This window comes from Salminus brasiliensis, chromosome 22 (genome assembly GCF_030463535.1).
Source record: "Salminus brasiliensis chromosome 22, fSalBra1.hap2, whole genome shotgun sequence".
NCBI lineage: Eukaryota > Metazoa > Chordata > Actinopteri > Characiformes > Bryconidae > Salminus > Salminus brasiliensis.
In genome coordinates this window covers 22,971,459-22,997,543 of record NC_132899.1, presented here as the reverse complement: position 1 = coordinate 22,997,543, position 26,085 = coordinate 22,971,459, and the positions used below count along the sequence as shown (strand labels likewise).

The window sequence follows — 26,085 nt, the reverse complement described above, 5'->3', positions numbered from 1 at the left end:
TTCAGTCCATGATCAGCATCTGGCACCAGGAAGTGACCACTGTGCCGTCCGAAAATAGCATCCACAGGCACGAGCCACTTTACGAATGGCACCTGCCACCGATGCTTGTTAACAAACGACACTGGCCACTAACGGTACTGGCTGGTGGGCCATGCACTTCAGAAACTGGTGCGTGCCACTAAGCAAGGACACTCGCCAAGAACTTCTGCGAGGAAACCAGCTATGCCAACTGGAGGCTCAGCAAAGCTTCATGATCTGTCATCAAAACCTCTGATGCAGTTTGGAAGCCTTTGTGTTTGTTGTAAGAGGCACATGAGGGAAAGCTCACATGGTTGGTAATTGTTCTATGTAAGCCCCCCCCCCAAAAAAGTGTTTCCAATCCTGGTTTCTCAAGTTTTCATAGTCTACAGTGGCAGATGTTTTGAAAACTTGGAATTTTTTTGTAAAAGCCAATGTCGTAAAATTGTTTAAAAAAAAGAATGTGCCTGAGTGCCTGTAGATTTCTAAAAGCATTTAAAACCCAAAGCCTGGCTTTAAGGCATCATACAGACAGGATACAGCAATAGACACCAGCGGAAGCCAACTCCTTATATAACTTAAAACATTTATATAAAACAAAATCCAATGACACTTCAGCATTAAAGTCATTTCTTGATTACACAATGGACTCAAAACAATGTCTGAAACATTAAAGAAGCCTTAGAAATGCAGTCTGGCCAACAGAGTGGTGTTGGGTGTTGAAGAATGAGCTTTTCTGATACTTTACTAAACTCTACAAATGCACGTTTACAACATACAGAACCAGTCCTGCTGATTTTCATGATATTAATATGACCAGAAAATGATTTCAAACAGTCAAGTAATGAATTTGCTGGAGAATGTTTAGTCTGACAGCAGTAGGTAGGCAAGTGCTGCTTAGACCTGCAGCAGTGTTCTCCATGTAATGCATAAATACACTCCTAATAATAAAGATGCCAAAAAGGTTCACAGGAGGTTCGCTTTTCAACACCTTCTGAACCACGTTTTTCTTGGGTCAAGAACCTTTTAGGAACCTCTATTTCTAAGAGTGTGGGTGTTAACATGGCGCTGCAGTGTCACTGTCCACTACAATCAATATGATCAACATTAATAATCAATACTATCTGGGGAAATATCAGTGCATCACTGAGATGTTTCTTCTGCAGTGAGGAAAATGCTTACTATAAACACATGTGGTGCAAATGCTCCTGCTGTGGTCAGCCAGTAGAGGGCAGTGTGGTATTAACAGTCCTTCACCGTGGCAGGGTGGCAGGGTGCTTACAGTCGTAAGGAAGGAGAGGGGCTATATTACAATCACAGCCGTCTTTTCCAAAGAAAAGCTAACAAACACAATACACAAGCATATATCCACTGGCCGTTTTGCTCGATTTCTGCACCAGAAAGCCCCATGTTCCCCAGTCTGTCTGCAGCTCACACTGAGGTATGTATCAGCCATGGGAGTCTTCACCTGCTGAGTGCTGTCTTCACCGACACGAAAACCACAGGTTCCTGTCCTCTGCTGTTGACCCTCTTCGGCCTGGGGCGTTCCAGAGTGATTAAGAGGGGCTCCCCTGCAGATAAGCGGCTGGCAGACCCTCCATTAGAGTAAATACTCTGGCAGAGGTCACCCCGCTCTCACTTCTTAGCAGCCACCCGCCGCTTTCTGGTCGCCAGCATTTCGTAGAAAGGGTCCCTGCTGATGCTGGCCCTGCAGAGAACAGAGGGACGGATTCATTAACGCCCGTAATCCTGTTTCACTGGCTTAGGAACTACAATGGAGTGTTTGCCAGAATGTGCAATTGTACTGTACTGTGGAAGTATGACTTTCAGGTACAGTCCTTTTAAAAAGTTTGGAATCCCTTGCCTTTTAGTGTATTGAAAATCTTAATATTTTGAGTGTTCCGGAACAATGGAAACTGATTCAATAATAAACCCTGAATGTAGTGAAATTTCTTCTAGTTGTAGTTTTTCTACTATATTGTGTCAGGTTATATCATCACCTTATAATTAATTATTAGGCATTATTGTAAACTCATTCTTGATGTTGCACCGATCTCTTAGTCATTTAAAAAACATCTACAGGTCAGTTCATCAGGGATAGTTCTTAAAACTGTCAATAAAAAAGTATTATATGCAGTTTTTTGCATTCAAATGGGTTTTAATATTTCTCTTTTTAAAAGGACTGTATCGCTAATATGCTTCCAGACTTCTGACTCTGAATCCCTAAATTTCAAAAGACAGTCTTAATGTACTACTCATATGTATTATCTATATTCTACATGTTTTTGGAAATTATCCTGTGATTTTAGCTTTTAATTAAAAGACAAGTTATTAATGAATCTTTACAAATCTTAACAGATATGACAAGAAAAGATAAACCAATGTCACACTGAGGTCTTATTAGTTGGGCCAGTTTCGCTCAGTTTTACTACTTAATGCAGCTGAGTAGCTTGTTTGTAAAGCAGGATTTAGTCACAATCAGAACTTGAGTGAAAAGTAGATCATGGGCAAGTTATCTTTTACAGTGTAGACAGCTGGAATTACATGTCTGGGGCTATTCTCTGGTAAAACACATTTAAGGGGTTAATGCTTGACCCCTTTTTTTAAAAAAGGTAAAGTAGTAAAAGTACAAGCTGAAAAATCTTAAGTACAACTAAAGAGTACACAGACATTTTAGCATATTTACTTGAGGACTTTACCAAACACCTATGAACACTAGACAGATAGAAAGATTTACTGGTGAATATGAGCCACAAAATCCCCAAACCCAGACAGTTAGTGAAGAGTTAAGGCTCTGTGGTGGGCAGGAGGGGCAAAAGGCCCCCTGAGTTCCCGGCACTTCCACAGGACATGCTGAGGCAGCCTTTACTACACAAACAGTCTGTACTGACCACAGCGCACAGAGACACTCTATAATAACAGCCAGGGGACACTCCGGCTGAATGCTCACACACAGCAGTTCAGACAAACCTTCAAATCAATTGTAGCTGTAAAACATGTCATTTATATTCTCCATTTTCAGAGTCAGGCTTTATTGCTCGAGTATGCTTGAAAAGTAGCTCACACAACACACCAGTGTATTGTCCCTTAATTGTCCCAACCACACAATTCATTAATAAAAAAGTGAACAGAGTATTATGTAAGAAAGTATTATGTAATAAGATGACACATATTATGCATATAGTACTGTGCTGAATTGTGTAGTGAAACACAATTGCAAGAACCCCTTAAAATAACCAGGATTTCTGCATTTGTTACTGAGTAAATATGGTCTGGCTGTAATCTAAGATATTATTAAAAAACAAACACAATTTAACTACACTTATAACACAGACAGTTGTACTGTACTTGTCTTTTATTGAGCACACTGAGTAAACATCCACAGTGCAGGCTAGAAAAAGTAAGTGAACCTCTGGGTTAATGACTTCTTCAAGATCTAGTTGGCAAAATGTGTTTCAATTAACTAGATGAGATTGATAGAAAAAATGGTCAGTATAAGCCACATCTTGATGCAAACAACCTTCAGAAGACATGTTATAGAGATGCATGAAGCTGGAAAAGGCTACAGAAGAACTGCTATAAACCTAGATGTACAAGAATCCCCAGTTAGACAAGTTGTGTCCAAAAGGAGAACATTCAGGGTTGTTGCTACTCTCCCTTGAAGTGGATCTCCTGTTAAGATCACTCCAAGAGCACAATGGGCAAATCTTAAAGATCTGAGGTGAGTAAAAACCCAAGGGTAATAGCAAACGGCCTACGGAAGGCTCTACAAATGGCAAAACTCTTTGTTGTGTCCACCATTGAAAAAAAAACAAAAAACTGCAAGTGTGGTGTTCCCCATGAAGGAAGCCGCTGGTGTCTAAAAAAATTGTGGGCCGTCTCAAGTTTGCTCAAGTCCACCTGGATGTTCTACAATGTTCTATGGACAGCAGAGACAAAAGTTTCATTAGCACAATATAACAAATGCCCAAAGCTTTGTTTGGAGAAAAAGGAACATTGCGGACCAACACCAGATCCTGATCACAGCTGTGAGGCATTGTAGAGGGAGCATCAAAGTTTGGGGCTGCTTTGCTGCCTGAGAGCCTGGAGGACTTGCAATCAGTGAGGGAATCATTAATTTAAAGTCGTATCAAATCAGGGGAATGTAAGGGCAACAGTTTATGATCTCAAGCTGAAGAGATGCTGGGTAATGCAACAAGACAATGACCCAATGCACAAAAGTAAATCATCTAAAAAAAAAATGGTAAAAAAAAAAAAAAAAGATTTATGATTTGGAATGACCTTTACCCAATCAAGATAATGTGGCATGACCTGAATTGAGCTTGAAATGAAATACATTTGCAGTGAGGAATGGCCCAAACTCAATGTTGTACAAATCTTATTTGTAGCTACAAAACATTTGTGGTGATAGCTGCTAAAGAGGATCTACAGGTTATCCAATTAAAGGGTTCACTTACGTTTTCTAGCCTGCACTGTGGACATTCACTCAATGTGCTCAATAAAAGACATGAACAGTGCAACTGTTTGTGTGTTATTAGTTCAGTTAGATTGTGTTTGTCTATAATTGTAATTGTAACTTGGATAACAATCAGACCAAATTCTATTAGGAATCAATGCAGAAATCTAGGTCATTCCAAAGGGGTCACTTGTTTTTCCTTGCAACCATGCACTGCTAAAAAGTATGACTGAACAGAGTTTTGCTCTCTCCAACAATCAGTGTCGTTTTGTCTGCTGGAAAATCTAAAACGTCCAGAGAAGTCCAGTTCCAGTCCAGTAAACTTCAATTTGTGGCCTTAAACTCAACTTTTGGTTTCAGAACCAAAAAAACAAAAAGCTATAAATGTAAAGGTTCCATTAAATGTCTGTTTGTTAAAACGTACTGGTTGTTTAAACATTTGGTTTTATAATAAAGTTTGCAAACAAAAATGGTCTATGTAAAATAAAAAACAAATTGGGCGTCAGTAAGATTCATGGTATCGGTGATCTCCATTGCAGATACCGATACTGTGTGTAGGTGCCAGTATCGGCGCCATACAGTATCTGTATAGGTGCAACACTATAAATGACCATATAATTACCTGTGCCAGCTTCTAACATTAATGAATCATTTCTAACTAAAACTACATTCTGCAGACAACATCCAACAGTGTTAACGTTGCGTTTGTTTGTTAGCTTGGAAACCAAATAACCCACTGGCCCTTCTGACCTTCATTTTTCTGTCTAATGGAGAGCCGATCTTATGAGTCATGATATCACCAAACTGAAGCTGAAGATCCCTGCTCTACACTGTTACATACATCAATGCAAGTTCCCCACAAAGATGGTTTTACCAGACTGTGTGTCCTACTGATGACAGACAGTGGTCACAGCTAGGAGCAGAGTGATGCATGTTTATTAGTCTTACTTGATGGATTTGATCCACTCCTCCTTCTCCTCGGGTGTAGGGGCTGATATTCTGTACACCACGTGGTTCCCCTCCACCACTCTACCGTCCGCCTCCGTCTTGCACGCCTTGATCACCTGTCCTTTATGGCTTGGGTTGAAGAGCTCAAAGCAGTTCTATAACGATAAAAGGGTCAAAACCACTGCTACCTCAAATCACTGTGTGTGGAATAATGGGGTGACTAACAGGGGGATTAAAGTGCTTACTGGTTTTCTTGGCTCCTCCACCTCTCTTATGCTGAGGTTCTCCAGTGGAATAATCCCTCGGGGCTCCTTATCCTGGGGATACAGGAGTAGCTTTTCACATAAATCTTATTTACAGCTTTAGGTTGGTCCATAATCAAATTGCCGTTTTTCTCTTATTCTTAATGTAAGCAATCTGACAAGCCGTGTGTGCTGTCTAAAGTTTGCTTCTTTAGTTTTGCACTTGAGTTTAAGTCTAATATAGCGTTAAATTGTTAGCAGCGTTATGGAGAATTGGTATTTTTTGCTCCTGGACTCCCCCTACAGGTGGAGAGTGTAATTCACTTTCACTTCACTGCAGTGCCCTGTTCACCAAATACTACTGCATGGTACCAACACTACTTCACTCGACTATGAGTAACCTTAAATGCCATTAATGTAGTGCTGGCCATTTAGAGGATGATATGAAATGAATTTTTAATAAACAGAAATATGTGTTTGCATATGTTTGCATGTACTTATTTATTTATTTAAGTCAAAAGTAAGTACAATTTTTCCAAAATAAATTCTAAATGTACCAATTCTCAATATTTGAGTTACATGATGTTTTAGTGTAAAACTATTAACGCTTGTTTCAGACACCAAACATGTTTTTGATGTTTGACCTTGTGTGGGGTAAGCTAAACTTCCCCTTTACAAGCATTTAGTCCGAGGACTTATACTGCAGCATGTTTCCCAACATGGAAGGTTGGGGGGTGGTGGGGGTTCTTATGAAGGAGAGGGATTAAGACAATTGAGAAACTGATTGCACACTAAACAGCTACTGTTTCTCCTCTGGGTCTAAATCTGGCGCAACTATTATTGGACGAAAAGCACTATTTTCTCCATCGCTGATGAGAGCACACAGCAGGGTGGTGATTGCCTTGGGATTGCCAGCTCAGCTTCCCTATGAGGTAGGTTTGCTTTAAAATGGCCAAATGTTTTACTGGACCCCCTCCAGATGTTACAGCTGTGCTGGATTAAGTGTGGAGGGTGCAGAGAAAAGAGCTTCATCTGATAAACCTCTGGACAAACAGGATTTTTCTCACATTCCTTTACTCCTCTTTATTCCTCGTCTGTGCTCCTTCACACGCACCATCAGTGATCACAACTATATGCAATAAATACGACCACCAGCTGTGTAGCTTTACTTACAGTTGTATATTCAAAGTAGTACAAGCAGTTGTCTGTGAGAATGAACCATCTCCTTTTCCATGTCTTCACTCTACCTCCTGCAAGAACACAAGTCAATATTGATGAAAATGATAATACTGTCATGATATTAACAGGCCCAAAGTATCCCATTAAAACACTGCCACCTCCACCATTCTGGCCTGTTGACACAAGCAAAGTTGGGTCCAGGGATTCTGGTTGCTGTTGATGCTGTAGACGCTGTTTGCGCCAAATTCTGACCCTACCTGGCCATGCTGGCAGTGGTCTAATGTTCTCCAGTGGAACAGCTGATTTCTAATTGTTCTGATATCTTTTACTCATCTGCATCTACAATCTTTTTTTCTGAAGGCCTCAGAGAGCTCTTTGGATCTGGCTATGGTCATACCCCGCATGTCAACAGTCAAGAGCAAGCTAAACTGAGTGTCTGAGGTTTAAATATAACAGACTCCTCCGAACGTCTACTCCATGTTCTAATCATGTGCAGCTGATGTGCTGCATCTGATTCTAATTTTAAACATTTTAAGTAAAAGTAAATGTGGGGGTGTTTTTTTCCTCACAGGATTGCTGCAAAAAGACACATGTGGACTGCTATTACTCACAAAACCTCTTACTTAGCTTACTCAGTTTTGATGACAGAACCTTCCACTGAAAAACGCATTGTTTTACTAAGAGGAAAGGCTTGCAAAGTCTATACTATATGGCAACAACTGTGTAACAACCTGTAATAAAGCAAACTGAGTATATAGCACACACCAAACAGAAGATATAGACATAACCATAGACATTTTAAAAAAGGAAAGTATTGTTATATATATATATATAACAAACCAATGCAGAAAACAACAGATATGGACAGAATTCTTTAACACACTTATGTATTACAGTAATAGGTCAGACAGCCCTGGCTACAAAACTGACTAATCCTTTCTCCTGGATTTGTAATGTTATCCCTCATTACCTTTATTTATTTCCTGTCCTGGCTCTCTGTATGCCCGTCACTATGTCATAGAGAAAGAACCTCGTATTTCACATTGAGTAATACCTTTCCACAGCAACTGTACGTGACCACCATGACCAGTTTTTTTCCCAGAGCATATGCTTCATCACTGAGGTAGACCGAAAGATGAGACATACTCCACATATTATCTAGGGCACCATAAATAGGTGTGCTTTGTCATGCCATAAATTGCTTCTCCCAAGTGTAACAGGCTGATTATTCTGGGTGAGCTCTGCACAGATTTCTATCCTGCTACACCGAAGATGACGCAAGCCCCTCGGCTTGAATGCCATCTCCATCTCTTGCATATCACAGATAAAGCAGGGGAAGGCAGGCATAAAACGTTGCAGGTAAAAGACTGCCTTTTCCCGCTGTAATCTCGCAGTGGCAATCAAACGGCTGAAAGCGGCTCGCTGTGGCACACATTCTCTGGTCCAGTTAACCGGCCCAGTTAACCGGATTGTAACTGTGTCGAGAAATATTCAGCATCAGGTGAAAGAAAAAGATGAACAAACTAAAGCAAAAAGGCTCTGCACAATTTAGAGCACACACATTTCAGCTTCCGTTCATTCCGTTCTGTTCCTTTTTCACTTAATGGACAGCGATATTGCTATATTGAAAGATGTAAGAAAGAGGTTGATGAGTGTCCTTTCAGACTGTCTCCATTAAAGTGGACATGTAAATAGAGACATGGATCAAATATATCTGACCACTGGATCTTACCAAATTACAATTTAATGTATTTATGACATACTTTTCTGTTGTTAAGGCTCTTTATGTTGCTGTTTTTGGTAGTCCGTCTAATGTGACCGTAGACTAATTATATCACTAACATTAACATGCTTAACAGGGGGTTGGAAAGCTAACTAGCCACAAACATTTAATTTTTCTGTCCTTCTGTTGTCTCAGTTAGTTGGATCCACCTGTAACATTCTGTATTTCTCTGATTTAGGAAAAATTCCTTGTGTCATGAATGTATCAAGAACAAGGGGCATGGGAAAGTGTCCACTGCAGAAATTCATTGAAGTATTAGTGTTATTGTCTCACAAACCTAGCTTCAGCAGCCATCCTTCCCTGTCTGGATTGAAGAATGTGTGTGTGAGGTCATTGCCATCATCTTCAGGGATTTTGAAAGGCTCGTTTTTTATGCTTTCATATAAATTCTGCAAGAACATGGAAAAATGGTGGTTACTACGAGTGCATGATATGAACAAATGACTACTATTGCGATTCTATTTCTACACGCTATTAAAAACACAATGGAGAATCATTTCATCATGGTCATGGTTTTACTTTTGCTGGTCCTTTCACAACCCAAACAGGTACGCAGAGTGCACGCCGTGAGGCTTACCCTGAGCAGATCCTCGGGCAGGTCACCACCTTCATTGATTCCCCGGTTCATAGAGATGAATCTCTCAGCGCTCGGTTTGTCCCTGACGTTGGGGTTGTGCAGGCTGGTGTTGAGCATAATGATGGCGAATGACAAGACATAGCATGTGTCTGTAGAGCAAACAGACCATCAGTCAGCAAATAGCTTCCTCAAAACCCTGTATATCAGCACATATGGTCCCTTTCCACACATGTACAACGTTACACACATTAGTGCTGTTCATAAGTAAATTGGCCTCTGAGGCATTTACAGTAGCATTGTGTGAGAATTGGTATTTTGAGCTCCTGTGCTCCCCCTATGGCTGGGGGAGTGTAATTCACTTTTACCCCTCCCCTTCATAGACAGCTGTAATCATGCATTTCTGGACAAGCTGAGAGATTCAGAACCTCGCTCGAAAGTGAAAGAAGCATGCGGACATCAACATGATTGGGGGAAGGCCTACTTCTCCACAGGGCAGGACTAATTTACATGTGTGGCCAGACCGGCTATCAACACAAAATGCAGAGAACAACACATAGGGTGCGTGATCTTCACTCTCTCAGGACGGCAGAGTTCGTATGTTCTGTATGTCAGATGTTCTGTATGTTCTGTATGTCATTAACTAAATTTGCCTCATAGCTCCAGTGCAAAGCTACAGAACATACGAACACTGCCAATTTATTCCTTGAAAAGTAAATCAGTTCAGGACCTTTTTGGAAAGAAGATCTGACATACAGCAGGGTGTAATTCAAAATTAATGATAGTTTAGGGCTTCATCCTAGCGTGCCATCCTTGCTCTAAGTGCCAAACCGTTGCATTCTGTAGAGCTTCATGCTGTGCCTGAGCCAACTCCAGTGCTATTTATCCCTTGCAGTTATGAGGCTCTTTCCTCAGAGAACAGCACTCTCCCCAGATCTCCGATTGAAACTCGGTCTCACAGCAGAGCGGACGTAACCAGTGTGTGCACACAACGCTAAATTATTCATGCCACACATGAGATGCTGTTGTATGAAGTGCTCTCGTCTTACACGCCTTTGATGATCATATATGGATCATTTGAACTGCTCCCATTTTCAGTCAAACACTTTGAAGCAACAGCAAGTAGAAGAAGAGATTTTACTGTGATGAAGAATTGTTCGTACAGTCCTGTTTTGTTCTGGGAAAAAAGTCAAAAGGACAGACTCATACCCATTGAAACTCATTAACTGTAAATCCAATGTAAATGAAATTCACTGCTTTAATCACTATGCAAGTAGTATAATGCCACAGTCAGGCAAAAACCTTGTATATGCTTTGTTCATGATTTACTGTTTGTCTAATGAACTGTGCAAAATGACTTCACACTTGTCAGAGGAACAGCGTTAGACGTCTTGGGAAAAGGGCCTTTTTAAATAGATGTGAGATCAGCTATACAGGTGTTGGTCATAAAAGTAGAATATCATGAATAAGTTGACATATTTCAGTAATTCCATTTGAAACTTGTATATTATATTAATTTATTACAGACAGATTGTTATATTTCAAGTGTTTATTAATAAGTATTAAGTGCTGTACATGCTCATAATTTTCGTGTTCATATTTCACATCATTTGGTTAACCTTTCTAAAAATCCTTAAGTAATATTCTAATTTTCTCAGATACTGAATTTGGGGTTTCATTGGTTGTCAGTTATAACCATCAAAATGAAAAGAAATAAACACTTGAAATACATCAGTCTGTGTGTAATGAATAAATATAATATACAAGTTTCACTTTTTGATTGGAATTACTGAAATCAATTAATAATAAACTTTTTCATGATATTCTAATTTTATGACCAGCACCTGTATATCAAAAATACAACTTTACAGGACAAGGCAAAAAACCTTCTTAACTTTCAATGGAAAAAGATTTTATTCCAAGTCATTTTGGAGCATTTCTATTGGTCCAGTCATCATGAATAACACCATGTGAAGAACAACCTCCAGATTTCCATTTTATGAGAAAGTTAAAAACAGCTACAAACTCATGCATCTCTGTGATTCTTGTTACAGCGGAGTTACTTGTTACCTGGTGGAGTCTGCTGAATGTACTGAACTGAAGTTTGATTCACACTGAAGCCACAGCCATCCGTGGCCAGCAGTCCAAAGCCCTATTTGCCATGACAGTCATTTTAATTTTTGTTTTTTATGATCCTGTATCAGTTAAGAGTTCCTGTGCCTTTTACCTTCCATAAAAATGCAGTAAAAAACCTTATATTATACTAATCCTGTGCGGCTTGACAAATAGTTTCCGCAACTTTTCTCAAGTATGGAATCGATTGAGGAGGCATTTAGTTTAAGCATGGCACAGCTACCTCAGGTCGTTCAAGTCTGTGGCAAACCAGAAGACCAACCAAAGGACCTCTTTAGGTAAGTGATTGTGTAGCGTATGGGGTGATGACGTGTGTTATAATCTAGCAGCCACTCCATATCAGTTATTAATGCCGAGATTTCTAATCCCGTGCAAATTGGTCATACATTTTACAGATGTCCTGCAGTAAAATTTTATTACTCCACCTCCCCATGTACAACTAACTCCCATCTGAATAGGGCTGAAGAGAGCACTTGGTCTCATCCTCTGTAGATGGCCCTCATTCTCCCCCATCACTTAACTCAATGCTAAAGTCTGTTAGTCTATTAAGTCTGTTGATGTAACAGACTTGGCAGTTTGCGTTCTTCTGCGTCTTCATCTGACTTCACATGTTTTAGAGGTTACATGTGCACCTTTTTAGTGCTGGTGGCATTGTGTGATAGGGGAGTCCTTGCTAGTGGGTGGGACAAAATTTGGGAACAAAATGAGGAACCAATTTCTTTTGCATTTGAATGATTGTATTGTGGATTTTATTGAAACAAGGAAATGTGTTAATAGCATTGAAAAATTAGTGGTATTAATAATAATAATAATAATCTCATTAACTTAAATGAATTTTGATAACCCTGGAACAGAGCTATTCAAGCTACAGAATCTTTTCAGATCTTTTCTGTTTTCTTAGGATGCTGACCTGAAGACTGGAAGACCCCAGGGTTGCACTGACAGTATCGCGATGCAAAAGCTTCCATCATCCGATCAATCTTCTGAGCCTCACCTGGCAGCCTGAAGCTCCACAGAAATTGCCTGACAGAAAGAAGAGATTTGAATATCAAATGATGATAGACATCTAAACTACCTGGTATCCTTTTCTAAAACAGATGACAGAAATGTCAATAAATGACATAGTTCTATCTAAAAGACCCTACAAACACAGTGTTTACTGTTAGCCTACACAAACTGAAATAAAGGCCTGCGCTAATTAAAGTCCAGGAATACAAGCAATGCTGGAAATGCTAAATAAAGACACAATTTAATGAATTCTCTTCACTTGTAAGCAGTTTTGGATAATGGAGAAAACAGATTGCCTACCTCAGAGCTTGCACTAAGTTGAGGTCTGCAAATTCATGAAGCTCCACAAAGGCCTGGAGAACCTTGATGTTGAAGTCGTCCCTGAGGACAGACAGAAAGATGGCTGTCTCTCCCACTCATTTTCAGATGTATGTGATGGTAAATCATTTAAGGAACACAAGGGCATATCAGACATCTTCAAAATCTGCTGTGTTGCTGCGTATTGCTAATGTAATTACTGCCTAACCCCCTTTCCCCTAATAACCGGCATAATATGGCGATCAACTAAGCTGTGCCCGGGCATGATTTTCTCTCGTAATTTAAAGATCTGGTCTCTTGAAATGCTGAATTTCTAACAGCAGATTTATGATTATTATATATATAGTAAGACTGGCACTATTAATTATTATTAGTAAATGAGTAATCTAATCTATTTCAACAATTAATCAAGTAATTAGAATTTTTAAGACTGGACACATTAGGAAGCCTTTACAAATGAGTCCAGTCATTAAAAAGCTCAGTTTCCTACGATGGGAGAATCTTGCATACTGCCCTATGATCATTATTGGTCCTCTGAGTAGACCAATAATTCATGGCATTTGATATCTGCACTTCTATTACAAAAGCATCAAACTGCGGAAACTACAACAACAGCAGGGTGAAAGAAGGACTGTGAGTGCTCACCCACATGTAAGAAAGTGATTCGTTATCTATGGCAACAAAGCAGCTGTGTGGGCAATACAATGAGAGAAGGTGGGAAAGGAAAACTAATGGACCGATACACTCCAGCTGGATAGCCCAGCTCACAGACGGACAGGTTTCCACTCCACACTGCCCCTTTAATTACAGCCTCACTAATAACAGGGTTAAGCGCCGCGTGCAAATAGAATTAGCAGTAATTGCTAACTATGGCGCATCCACCACTGTTTACAGTCTGAGATGAATAAAAAAGGATGACTCTTTGATGATGGTGCCCTAGCTGGCATATTGCCAGGCTGGTGTTATGGCGTCTACCAGCCTGGATTGTGTGCCTAGGCAGATACGGCACTATTTGCTTCTTGCAATGTGCCTTTATTTGTCTTATGGCCTTTACTTCTCTCATTTCCTCTTCTTACGGAATCATCCACTCGCTCACAATATTTGGTCTGGCTTATTTCAGCAGTCTCAGTCAATAATGCAACTGCTCTTGATAAGAAAAAAAATCAGTCCGACTGTCTGCAGGTCCGGAACTGTACATTTTCACTACAGTTTCCCATTACATTATTTTACTGTACACACGACATAACCCAACATCATATTGACAAAACATTTATTTGTAAAATGATGACCAGAATCCAACGTCTATTAAACATCATAATGTTAACGTTGATGGTGGTTTTAAGTCAACATCTGTCAAACATTGGAGGTTGATATCAACCCAATTTTTTCACTTTAATTTCCAACCAAAAAAGTCTGTCAAACTTTTTAATAATTTTAATTTTTAGCTAAAATTGAATGTCTGTCCGATTTACCAATTCAACATCTTTCTGACATCAAATTGAACTGGGAACACTTGCTTATAAAGGGTTAGATGGTTACTGGTTTTGATGATGAGAAACAAACATCTGCAATATTGTATAGTATGGTGTAAAGCGTTTTTAGATTATAGAGCTATATATACAAGAATGGTATATAAATAAAGTGAAGAAAGATCTTCTTAATCTTGAAAAAATGAATGCCACATTTACATGTATACATATAATTCACTCAGTCTACATCCTACAACAACACACTGCCCTCCTACTCCTGACAAATTTTCTACATGCAGGTGGTGTGTGGTAGCATTTCTTTAATGGTAATACAGGCAAAAGTCCACTGGATGATGTCAAAACCCAACGTTTGACAGATTTTGAATTTTGGTTGAAATCTGGCAAAAAAACAACACTGGGGTAACATCAGACTCCAGCGTTAGACAGATATTGAATTTTTGTTGTAAATGAAAGTCACATAACAGTTTTGTACCAACACTGGGTTCATATCAAAGCTCCAATGTTGGACAGATGTTGAATTTCTGTTGGCGTTATGCATGCCACCAAAGTCACATAGTGCAGTAGCAGCGTTCTGTGGCAACAATATATAGACACTCCCCATTACAGGTCAGTGGAGCATCAACATGATTTTGCAGTTGTTATTTTAAGGTAGAATTGCTACAGAATGTTGCTTTAAAACAATAATTTGTTCATTAAATTTTTATTATTTATTCTTTAGGACAGCTTAAAGTATAACAATACTGATTTTTATGACTGGCACTTTTATCTTGTCTGAGAGCATTTATTATGGAATAAACACTATGTCTATGTGATTTCTGTGTGGCAGTGCCTGAGACAAAATTATAAAATTTCAATAATATCAAGTAAAGTTCAAATCTTTTAAAATTAGTACAATTATTCCAGCCCTGTGTCGTCCACCCTTAGGCTTACTATACTATTCCACTCGATGTAAGGGGATGCTGACAGTGGGCAGATGGGGAGCAGGAGGCAATAAATGCTTCCTGGATGTCTGGTGCGGGTAGAGGGACCATATTAGGGAGATAAGACACTGGCATGTTGTCAGGGTGAGAGGTTCGACAGAGCTGAGGAAATCACAAGACATTTTCATCTGTTGCAATAATGGAGCTCATTTCCGGAGTGGGTAGGCTGATATATGGAGGAGGCTTAGCAAGACATACGTTTTTATTAAAGGCTGTGGCAGAAGATGTGATCCCTGTTTTGCTAATAAAAAAACTGTGACTTACCTTTCCCCTAAATAATCCCCAATGACTGTTTTATTCAAACCCTCTCCTTTATACAGGAACTGTGCAATGTCATCAGGTGTGTGCTGCAAAAGATCATTGTCCAAAAGAAACTGGATTCCCTAAAAATAAGCATGCATTTGTGTTATTTTTCCACAAAATCTTGTTTATAAAATGTTTATAAAGAATTTTATAAGAACAGCATTACATCAGACATAATTTTCACACACTCATTAAATACCTTTTTAGGATCCATATTGAATTTCTTTCTTCCTATAGCAATCTGCTTATTCCTCTGAGTGGTTTTGCTTTGTGGAAAAAGATTGGAAATGGTCATAAATGAGGAACATTTGTTCAGTAAAAAGTCATTAAAATGAATAACTGATACTTAAACACACTTACCACTCTCCCATGCATGTTAACTGCTCAATCTCTGTCATCACCTCAGCGATCTCAAACTTTAAACGCTACAAGGAACAGAAAAATAGTGTCACTTTGAAGTAACTCTGAGAATCTGTCATATTAAAGACACTCTCAAAGATGAATTATACATACTTCAATGTCATCAAGCAACTCTTTTTTCCTTCGTCGAATGTTGGACAATTCATCTCTTTCTTCCAGTGAGAGATCTTCAGGTACTATTGGAAACAAAATACAAATACTGTAATAATACAATTGTAATTCCTTAATCGTAAGACCCTTTTTCCTTGTTAGTTGAAGACTCTGGTGATTATAAGTATCATTCCGATTTCAGATCCTATTAATTAAAGTGAATTCACACAGGTGAAGACGGTACTTCAGTTGTTCAGTCAGTTTATTTGGTTCCATACAGAATCATCCACAAAAGTCTGAGAGAGTACAACAGGCCATGCTCTTTTCAGCTATGTAGGTGCCACTTTTTAACGACGTTGGCCGGTCTGTTGCTTAGTGCGCTGGAGCTGGGGACCTTTCATCCACAAACACATTCGAAAAGAGGCGGTGGCTGGCTCCACATGTGTTGGGTGATGAGATGTAATGTTGGATGCATTGCTAGTGCTAGGGGGAGTTAAATATTTGACAAAATGAAATAATTGTTTTTTTGTTTTTGACTTGTTATGGTTCTAAATTGACTGAATTTCTTAAAGAATCCCCTTTTTGTAAAAAGTGTATATTTGAATATACCAAATAAACAGTATGTAACAATTATATACATATATAGCACTAAAACTAATGAAATTTTCAGGACATTTCTGATATCAAATGAAAATCTTCAGTGCTCATAAATGACATCATCCAGCATATTACTGAAAAGACCCGAGGAAAATATGGGCCTTCACATTACGGTAACTAAGGAAGCACATAGGGTCATGACCAGATGAGGCGGAAACAACTGCCCTTTGTTTATGCAAGATATTCATGCACATATTCTGCCTTAATTCGATTGTCTAACTTGCTGACACCATGTTAGATCGACTTAAAGATAATTACTGTCATTTAATACCCTTTACATGAGCCTATAAGCAGCTTTCCGGCTGAAAATCCTGTATGAGGCCAATTTGGCCACAAATTATCTTGTATCAATGCGGTCATGACGCTAACCCCCTTTTTCTTCATTATTCATATTTTTAAACACCATGGGAAACATTGCATGAACCTTTAATTATAAACCGATTGAAGACTACAGCAACAACATATTTAAGAAAAATGAGCTTCTAGCATTGTTCTGTCAGTTAGGACCTGGCCCATTGCTTTGTGTGATTCACATAGATGGGGGGCAATATGGGTACATTTTGTCCACACCTGGTTATATAACAGAGCCTGAAGCACAACACAATTGGACTGTGGAGGTAGAAAGTGAGGCGATGAGGGATTTCCTGCTGTTCTCTGACTCAACCCCCAAACAAAGGAGGGAGCACAGACATTAAATGATACACAAGTTCCAGGTTGAGCATTTCTCTGTTGGTTCATTTAGACTGCTCACCTCGGGCACAGGAAGCTTTCATTTAATGCAGCCCTCCTCCTTGTCTGTTGAAGAGGCCTTATTCAATCTTAATTAGGAGCCATTTGTTCATTACACAACAGAATCTGGAGCTGGTCAACAGCGTCTGTTATGGAAGAACACGCCTGAGGCACAACCTTGTGTGTTTCTCTGCAAGAGAACTGCTTTTACCTTTAACTTGAAGCTAACCGAAGCTGAGATGGTTAGGTTAAAGTTCAGGTGAAGTCCAGGCCAGAGCCGATAGCTAAACTATAAAATGTTGAAATGGAGGGTTAAAAGCAGCGTCGCCAAACATTCAGCTTTTCTTGAGCACAATAAACACATCATGAAATACTGGTTTGAGATATCAGTCAGATCTTATCATCTGTCTGATGCCGATAGTTTTTCTTAATAATTACCTTTATTGCCAATAGTGATAAGATTCTGATATCATCATCCATCCAGAGTTAATGTCTCTTGTTCTGGCATTGTGTAGTCTACATGTCGGATGTAAATAATATCTAAAGGATCAGATTTCAGTTCAAATCTCTGTTGACCTACGACTCACTGAGGAAATCACGTTACATTCTATGCTATTAAGCCATCTTTGGCAGGTCAGACACAGAACTAAAAGCATTTTTTGAGAGATAGCTTGAGATCCAATCTTACTTTAATGGTGAAATTTAAGATAATTTGATGACTTATTATCCTGTGACATCAAGCCAAAACCACAGCCAATAGGTAATACTGTCCCTTTGCTAAAAGAATGTATAAACCATTTGAAAAACCAATAACTTTTAGATACATTCAGATTAAAACCAGTTCTGAGGAACTCTTCACTACCTTCAAATAAAATAGCAACTCAATTAATAACCACTAAAATCTATCTCAAATGAATGCTTGTCAGAAATCTGCACACTTCATGTAATTAGGAATGTAAATCTCTTAACTCTCAATTCTTTCTGAAATTATTCAAATTATTCAAAGCCTCCAAAATCTCACATTTTCTGATTAAATTTAATCCAATTATTTTGGTATGATTCACAATTTCAAAATCAGAAGATTTGATTGCAGCAACTGTTTACACAGCAGAAGAACAAATAATATGCCAATTATCTTCTGTTTACTGTGCATTGAAGTCATGATTACTTTACTGAATTTATAATGTGATCGCTTTTAATCGTTTATAACATTCCAAAATTAATGCATGCTGAATTTATACCTCCAGATGTAAGCATTTTACAACCTTTTTTCTCTATAAAAACAACTAAAAGTTGTGAAAGAAGCAGAATTTTAGCACTGAATTCTAGCTTCTAACCAACTCTCTGTCTCCTGCCCCCAAATCCTTCTAACTGTAGCGCAGTCTGTTTCTCTACATTGGTGTTTTCTTTGCCAGCTGTTTTTAATCCCACAAATCATCCATACAGATTAACTGCAGCTTCATCTCAGACTAACACTCAAGCTTGAGGTCCCTAAAATGTGCCAAAGCCACCGTCAACTGACCTAGGCGGACAACGCTAAAAGAACCACACAACGATTCAGATCAATTCTGACAATTCCGATATCCAATTGTTCCCATACATATATACCAGCATATACACCAGCATCAATCAATCAACATAGATAACGCTGATTTTCAGAGAAATTATGAAAATGATATTTCTTTAGGATTACAAATAGAGAAAATTGAATAAAATGCATAGTTTCTATTGAAGTAGATCACCTAAACCATCTGGACTTGAATAAATAATAAATACAGCATCAAACAACTGTCTGATACAGATAATTTTGTGTAAGCATTCGTCAGTCAATACCGATATCATCGTGTGTCCCTATGAACTTCAAAATGCTTGATTCAATTAGATGATTGTGGTATGACTGAGATAAAAATAAATACACAGGTTATTCCAATATGACAAGTAATATAATTTAGACAATACAAACAACGCTAAAGGATTTCCCTCCAATACGTTCCATTTAAAAACAGCTTGAGAATATTGTTCTGACCCTAAAAGAGTACATACTTTCTCAAATATTAACTCTAACATTCCAAATCTTAAGCAGCTGAATCACCCCCATTAAAATCATGCATCACAATCCATCAATGTACTTTAACTCTCCTAGTATATGGAGTGATTTATTTGGTCTGTCAGTTCTGGTAAGAGATACACATTATATGTGCTGTAATTCTTCGATGATGAATGTTGGTGATGCAGCGGGTAGAGTCGCAGAGGGGGCACTTTATGCCTGACATCTGAAACCTAAGTAATTCAATATGATGTCCGATTGGACTGACGAAACAGCCTGGCTAATCTACAGTATTTGATTTGGAGGATTCTCCAGAGGCTTCTGTCCTCACACTCTTCACTCTTGCCTTTCTCAGGTCAGATGCGAACATTTGGGCTGTCTTCAATCCAATTCATGTCCAAGAGCAACCATTTTGGAGGGAAGCTAAATCTCATTGGCCCAGTTTTTGTTGGTTCAAAAACACCTGCAAAGAAATGCTTGTGTATTCATTTAACATGTGAAACAGATGGAGAGGAAAAAGAGCTTAGTTCTGTAGCAAAAGATGTTAACAGTGCCTGATCCTCATATGGCTCTCTTTATCCTCTTATCCCCCCCAAAACAGTTATCTACAAGAGTTTTACCAAAGACACACTGGGGATATTAGGGATAATACCCCACGACAATCAAGGGGGGTTCCCCTGCTCCGGGTTTGGGTGGCTGCCAACTTACTCACACATAGTGGTATGTCACTGTCATGCAAAAATCTGTCAGCATCTCTACTTTATTTAAGTATACACTACCCTGCTCTAATTCTTTCGGTCACTTATATTTTATATATATATATATATATATTTTTTTTTTTTTTTTTTTTTTTTTTCGTTATATACATATACATATATACACACACACACACACACAAAGACACACATATATACACACACAAACACACACACATATATATATAATATATTGTATATATTTTTATATACATATATACACACACATATATAAACACACACACACACACACACACACACACATATATATATATATATATATATATATATATATATGATTTTTATAGGTATGATATAAAATGATGTAATAACTACTATATAACTACTGCTATTTTTGTATCTAATCCAACAATTAATAAATACCAAAATCAAGCCATTTCATTTTGAACACTGCTGGCCTAAATGCCTTATCCTACATCAGTGGAAGTTTGAGGTTAGCCCTCTATTCCAGCAGTGGTTTAGGGATTTAGGAAAGTACTGCATATGGAGAGCCTTTGCTATTTATCTACTAATAGTCATGTTTTCCTGAAAACTCGGCAACCCCTCTTTGAAAAATGGGCAGCCAGTTGTGAAGACTCAAGTTCCCAAGACACCAAGCACTTGAACTGCCACATAGATGACTTTGCTGTATTCAGATCAAGTTTTTCTTGGGCCGTGTACATCGTGTAGGCTGTCGTTGCATTCAGTATTCCTTTAGCCTTTAGATTTTTTTGGACTTCTTAGTAGGTGGGTCTATAAGGGCTGTGGGTAGAGTTGTATCTTGCATCTCGAGTTTTTACATCACTTTTTGACATGATGTAAATCTGACAATGGTTCCTTATATTGTGCCAAAAAGTTCACAAAAAATGGACCAATAGAAATGCTCCAACATGACTTGGAATAAAATCATTTTACAACGACTTTTCATTAAAGGCTAGGTTTATTCCTTCTTCTGTTATTATTATCTGTTATAATTATTATTATGAACCTTATCTCTAGATTCTGAAGATCTGAAGATAAATATATATATTGTTATTTATGAGGGCGCCAACCCAAAGAAGTTAACACCAGTCTTCTGTGAGAGTAGATACGTATCTGTAGATTGAAACCTGATGTCTCCAGGTATTCACTGCCGTCACAAACAAGAAAGAAGGAATTCAAGAAATTCAGGGGGCACCATGCAAAACACTGCTCGTATGAAAGAGCTGTGAGTGAAATGCATAATAGACCCTTAGTACTAGCCATCACTGTTTTAAAATCCCCCACTGAGACCATGAGAATCAACAGCCACATCTCAACAACAGAGCGTTCTAAGCTTTTAGTTTTTCATCCTTTTAAAATAAATGGTTCAAGAATGAAAACACTTGCGTCTAACAGATTAAAACAATGCCCTTATCCTAGTCTTCTTCTTCTCTTGCTGAGAAAACGTCTTCAGGGCCAGTGTTTCCATAAAGCAAATTCATATGCGGCACTCAACAACAACAAAAACCCTCTTCATACACTCCTGAGGCTCTTTCAGTCTGGGGAAAACAGATGCTCAGATGCTGGTTTGGAAACAAAGACATTTTGAATGCACAAACAGTAACTACGGGTAAATGCTCAGAATCGGCGAGTGCAGGTGGTTTACCATAAAGAAAATATCAGCTGTTGTTTGTAAGGACCACAATCTATAATGTCTTTATGTCTTTGTTTTGTAATCTATAATGGTTATAGGTTTGGTTCATGTAGCTTTCCAAAAAATAACTGACTGACGTTGGTCAAGTCAACTTGACACACTTTCTACAGCTTTAAGATGCATAAAAGTAATCATATTTGTACCGTAATCCTTATGTTCCTGTAGTGAGTAGTCCATGTCCATATCAGTCTAAATATGTTGCTGGGCTTCAGAACTTCATGTAGCAGCTTAAAGCAGCAGTCTGTTTTACATTACAGAGGGCTGAAATTATTTAAGTTAAATGTTAATAACAAACCCAGATTAACAAAAAAAAAAAGTTATTTTTTTAATATGCTATATTTCAGTAAAAAGTGAATTATAAGCTGTTAACATATGAATTCTTAAACGTACAGAAGAAAATACCACAGCAGAACTACAGTCTAAGTAGGGCTGGGCGATATGCTAAAAAAAAACACATCATAATATTTAAAGACATTTTTCACGATATACGCTACTTATCACGATACATGTAATCACAGATGAAATACAATAGTAGCAACAGATTCCTAAAAAATTCTTTTCAGATACTCTTCTGTACTGAGTAATGTTTGTAATGACACATGTAGTTGATCAGTGTTTATTTAAACACTAACAATATCCTTGATACGATAAAATATTGTCATATACCGTCAAGTCTAAGTAACCTCTACTTGAAGTAGACATTAAACAACACAATATTAAAAAAGGCCTATTATTATTTATATGGAAGGTGCCCAATAAAAACAGTGAAACACAAATACAGCACAATTAAGAGTACACTTAAAAGTCAGTAAAATGATATAAATATATTTTTTAATTATAATGTCCTAGATTCAATCAAATTGAACTCCTAAGACTTCTAAGTATGATGACGCTACCTGAATCATCTCATTTAGGCTGCAAAACCTGTTGAGACAAAAACACCTGATACCGTCCCCCACATATACCAAAAGTCCCACCTATTGGGCTACACCATTATAGGCACAGGTAATACAGGTGGGTAATTGTTTCTCCTTCCCTGCAGGTACTCTCTTTTAAACCACTCTGCCCCAATTCCCTCTGAGATCAACCACACCTGAGAAAGAAGCCAGATGTTCTGCGGTGTCATTAGTACAAGGAAACAGGCAAGTAAACTCTTCATCACATAAACGTCCATTCAATATAAACGTCTCTGTTAGGTTAGTAGGAAGGCTGCATAATGTCCTGGTGATATTGATCAGTCATCACCACCACCACCAGACAAGCCCTTTCCTTGACTGGGTAAAAACAATACACCATTAAGCTGAATGATTTTAAAGACAATGGAAATGTGAGTCTCAGCCAGGTGTCTCAAGGTGTGCTGAGGTTGTTTGAAGGTGATGCTGATTAAGCTGAGTAGTAAAGAGGGGATGACCACTGCTTGTGTCTTGCCTAGTGCCAGACGGCACCCTCAAGAGAGCCAGCAGAGCCAGACATCAGTGGCATCGAGCCTGTGGAAAAGCACACACCACTGCCAAGCTTGCTGAACTGAGCATCCGGGAAATAAGCATGATCTGCTCATAAACCCAACAATTCGAATTAGTTACAGCTTTAGGAAATCTCACATTTCACGATTTGATTCACCTATCCTATGGGAACCAATTTGATTCATCAGGAAATCTCACATTCGACCATGTTTCGCTTCGTCTTTATACATATATGAAATATATGTATCATATCATGAAACCTATTTTTTTTACCATGATTCAATTCACTTACCGATCTTATTGAAACGAATAACTGCACCTTGAGATATTCTGCACTGATTCAGCTTGATTATTATGTTGTGATTCATATTATTATGATTATTTCTTCTGGGTACTCTGGTTTCCTCCCAACCTCTCAAAAAACCACATGGTAGGTGAACTGGCCATGCTAAGTTGCCACTAGGAATGGGTGTATGCAGTACCCTGCGATAGACTGGCGCACTGTCTAGGTGGTGTTCCTGCCATGCGCCTAGTGTTTCCATGTAGGCCCTGGACCCATCACAATAAAATTCAAAGATGAATGAATAAATAGCATAAAAAAGGGCGGCACAGTTGTCCGAGCATTGGTCTGACCATCAGTACGATCTTTGATGATGCCACAGTCATCCAAAACTCATTTCAGCATCATTTTGCTTTGTATCAGAGGTGGTTTGAAAAGATGCAGTGGCTCGCTTCATGTGGCTTGGAGGAGGCACATGCTGGCCTTCACCTCCCCGCACTGGTAGCATATAGTTATAGGAAGTTCTAGCTAGTGGGAGGCATTAGGAATGATTAGATTGAGGGAAAAAATGGAAAAAAAGAAACAAACCAAGAATTGTATTGAATATTATGTTAAACTGCAATACTATTATTATATAAAAGTATATTACAAAACTGACATTCAGAATTCAGTGCAGTTATCACCACTTCAAGGTTCACCCAGTAGTGAAGCCACTGTTAACACACAGCATAGCATTTCCCAAAAACTGTTTAAGGTCGTTTTGGCAGCGTGCCCACACATGACGTCCTTGACCCAGAGCCTTTCTTTCTCCCCATTCAACCTTCATCCAGACCGAATGGAGGGAAAAGCTTTTCCGTTTGCTTTTTCCCACGCTCAGATAAAACAAACTACCTAGTGAGTTACAGAGGGAGTCAATGAAGTTGACTCGAAAGGTGCCGCTACATCTCTTCCACAGTCGTCCCCCGTGGCTAAAGAACATTAGGCGGATTCTTCATTTTACCCCCTCCCTCTTCGTTTGACCAAGATGCACATACACAATCTGTAGTATGCTGACCAAGCCGATTCAGTCTCTAAAGACTTAAGTGCTCTGGGAGGGAGGGGGGGGGGTCACACACAGCTACAGCAGCTCCGTCACAGGGGTCCTGTGTGCTATTTCAGTGTCAGAGAACATCTTTCAAAAGACTTCTGTCTAAATTTGTCCAAAGACCTTTTTGAATGTTTCCTTTTTATTTAGTATAATGAGACGTTGCAGTGGACCTGGTGTTGATGCATCGGATTAAGTCATTTTTCCTTTTGGATCATATGACCGTGTGTCCGTCTGCACTGCTGACTATCTGTCACAAGGGCTAGGAGGTTAATATAGATATAAATGCAGCGCTCTAATCACCACCAACTGTGTCTACACCCTTGATTGAGTGTGTTAGCGAAGGAAAAATGCTTATTTAGCACTGACACATGCACTAAGTTTAACTTTCTATGGACTTTCCTTGAAAATACACAATATCTATTCACTAGTCTAAATCCCTGTCCAGGAAACAAGCACCAAAACATCCAAAAGGTTGAAGATGCTTGCTAACTCAATGTATGCAAAGGCATTACCCTAAATAATGGACCATTGCTGTAAGACTATAACTGCATTCAGCCACAAGGGCACTAGTGAGGTCAGGTGCTGATGCTGGGTGATTACGCCTGGATCACAAACACCACTCCAGCCTATGCCGAAGATATGGTATGGAGCTTCATCACTTCCTCTGCTCCACAACCCAAAGATGAGAGGCTTTGTACCTCTCTAGCTGACACCTGGCATTGGGCATGGTGAGCTGAAGATCCAGAGCAGGTCATTCTATGGGACATATGGTGTAGATAAGTAAAGGCTGGTGAAGATATGGCAGTTGCATTAATAAACAAACCATTTCTTTACCTTCCTGATTCATTTCTCACTGGATTACCTACCTTAAACACTTCACAGTGACATCTGCCAAAGCACCACCCAAACCAACACACTGACAAAATCCAGTACCGCCATGTGGATGCCCCCCAGCATCCAAACTAATAAATAAATAAGCTAACATATGTACATTTGTTGCTGCCATGTGTTTAAGTGTTTATACTGACTGGCATTTCTGCAGGTAAGTGAAGCCTGGGAAACCTCCAGCAGCTTCCCCAAACCGCACAGGACTGGAACTGTGCTATGGCTAACGGTCCAGTAGCTTCACAGAGAGGATGGTGAGAAAAGTATGACATGAACTGCACAATAAAGTGCACATTACTGACAGACACTAACACTGACGTTCACAAAATAAGGAACTCTTACCTCTACTGTCCTCATCCATGTTGACGAGGCGAAATGCCCTGATATAAACAGATTATTACGAGCCAGAGGAGAGAAGCCCCAGCCCAGCCCCTACTTCACAGAGCCGGTGGTCCAGCTCGTCAGCAGTAACACGGTGATATCCTCTTAATGCTAGCGGGGAAATGATGTCCAGCGTCCAGGAGTCCTCCCTCGGTCAGCTCCCTTCGTTCCTCCTCACTGAAAG

At 39.0% G+C, this 26,085-nt stretch overlaps 1 protein-coding gene across 3 annotated transcripts; it reads right to left on the bottom strand.

Moving 5' to 3' along the window:
• Positions 1–423: 423 nt before the first annotated feature.
• Positions 424–26,085, bottom strand: cyth3a (cytohesin 3a). 3 transcript variants are annotated; one of them, XM_072666645.1, is made up of 13 exons: positions 25,863–26,085; positions 15,946–16,028; positions 15,793–15,857; positions 15,632–15,698; positions 15,394–15,512; positions 12,642–12,722; positions 12,244–12,356; positions 9,204–9,352; positions 8,904–9,015; positions 6,838–6,914; positions 5,668–5,739; positions 5,423–5,577; positions 424–1,726 (listed from the first exon to the last, which is right to left on the bottom strand). In XM_072666645.1, the coding sequence occupies exons 1-13, from the start codon at positions 25,879–25,881 to the stop codon at positions 1,654–1,656; spliced, it is 1,185 nt and encodes a 394-aa protein (XP_072522746.1). In that variant the 5' UTR covers positions 25,882–26,085; the 3' UTR covers positions 424–1,653. The 3 variants fall into 3 exon arrangements, with proteins under 3 accessions (XP_072522746.1, XP_072522745.1, XP_072522747.1); XM_072666644.1 differs by lacking the exon at positions 25,863–26,085 and adding an exon at positions 21,949–22,011; XM_072666646.1 differs by lacking the exons at positions 424–1,726; positions 25,863–26,085 and adding exons at positions 3,892–3,937; positions 21,949–22,011.

Bases quoted from the DNA above. Each gene is read 5' to 3' on its own strand.
- cyth3a (XM_072666644.1), bottom strand. From the start codon at position 21,988: ATGGACATGGACTACTCACTACAGGAACATAAGGATTACG. The intron at 16,029-21,948 runs GTACAAATATGA...TGTTTCCAATAG, and splicing joins ACAGGAACATAAGGATTACG to TACCTGAAGATCTCTCACTG. The intron at 15,513-15,631 runs GTATTTAATGAG...GCTTATTTTTAG, and splicing joins TCAATATGGATCCTAAAAAG to GGAATCCAGTTTCTTTTGGA.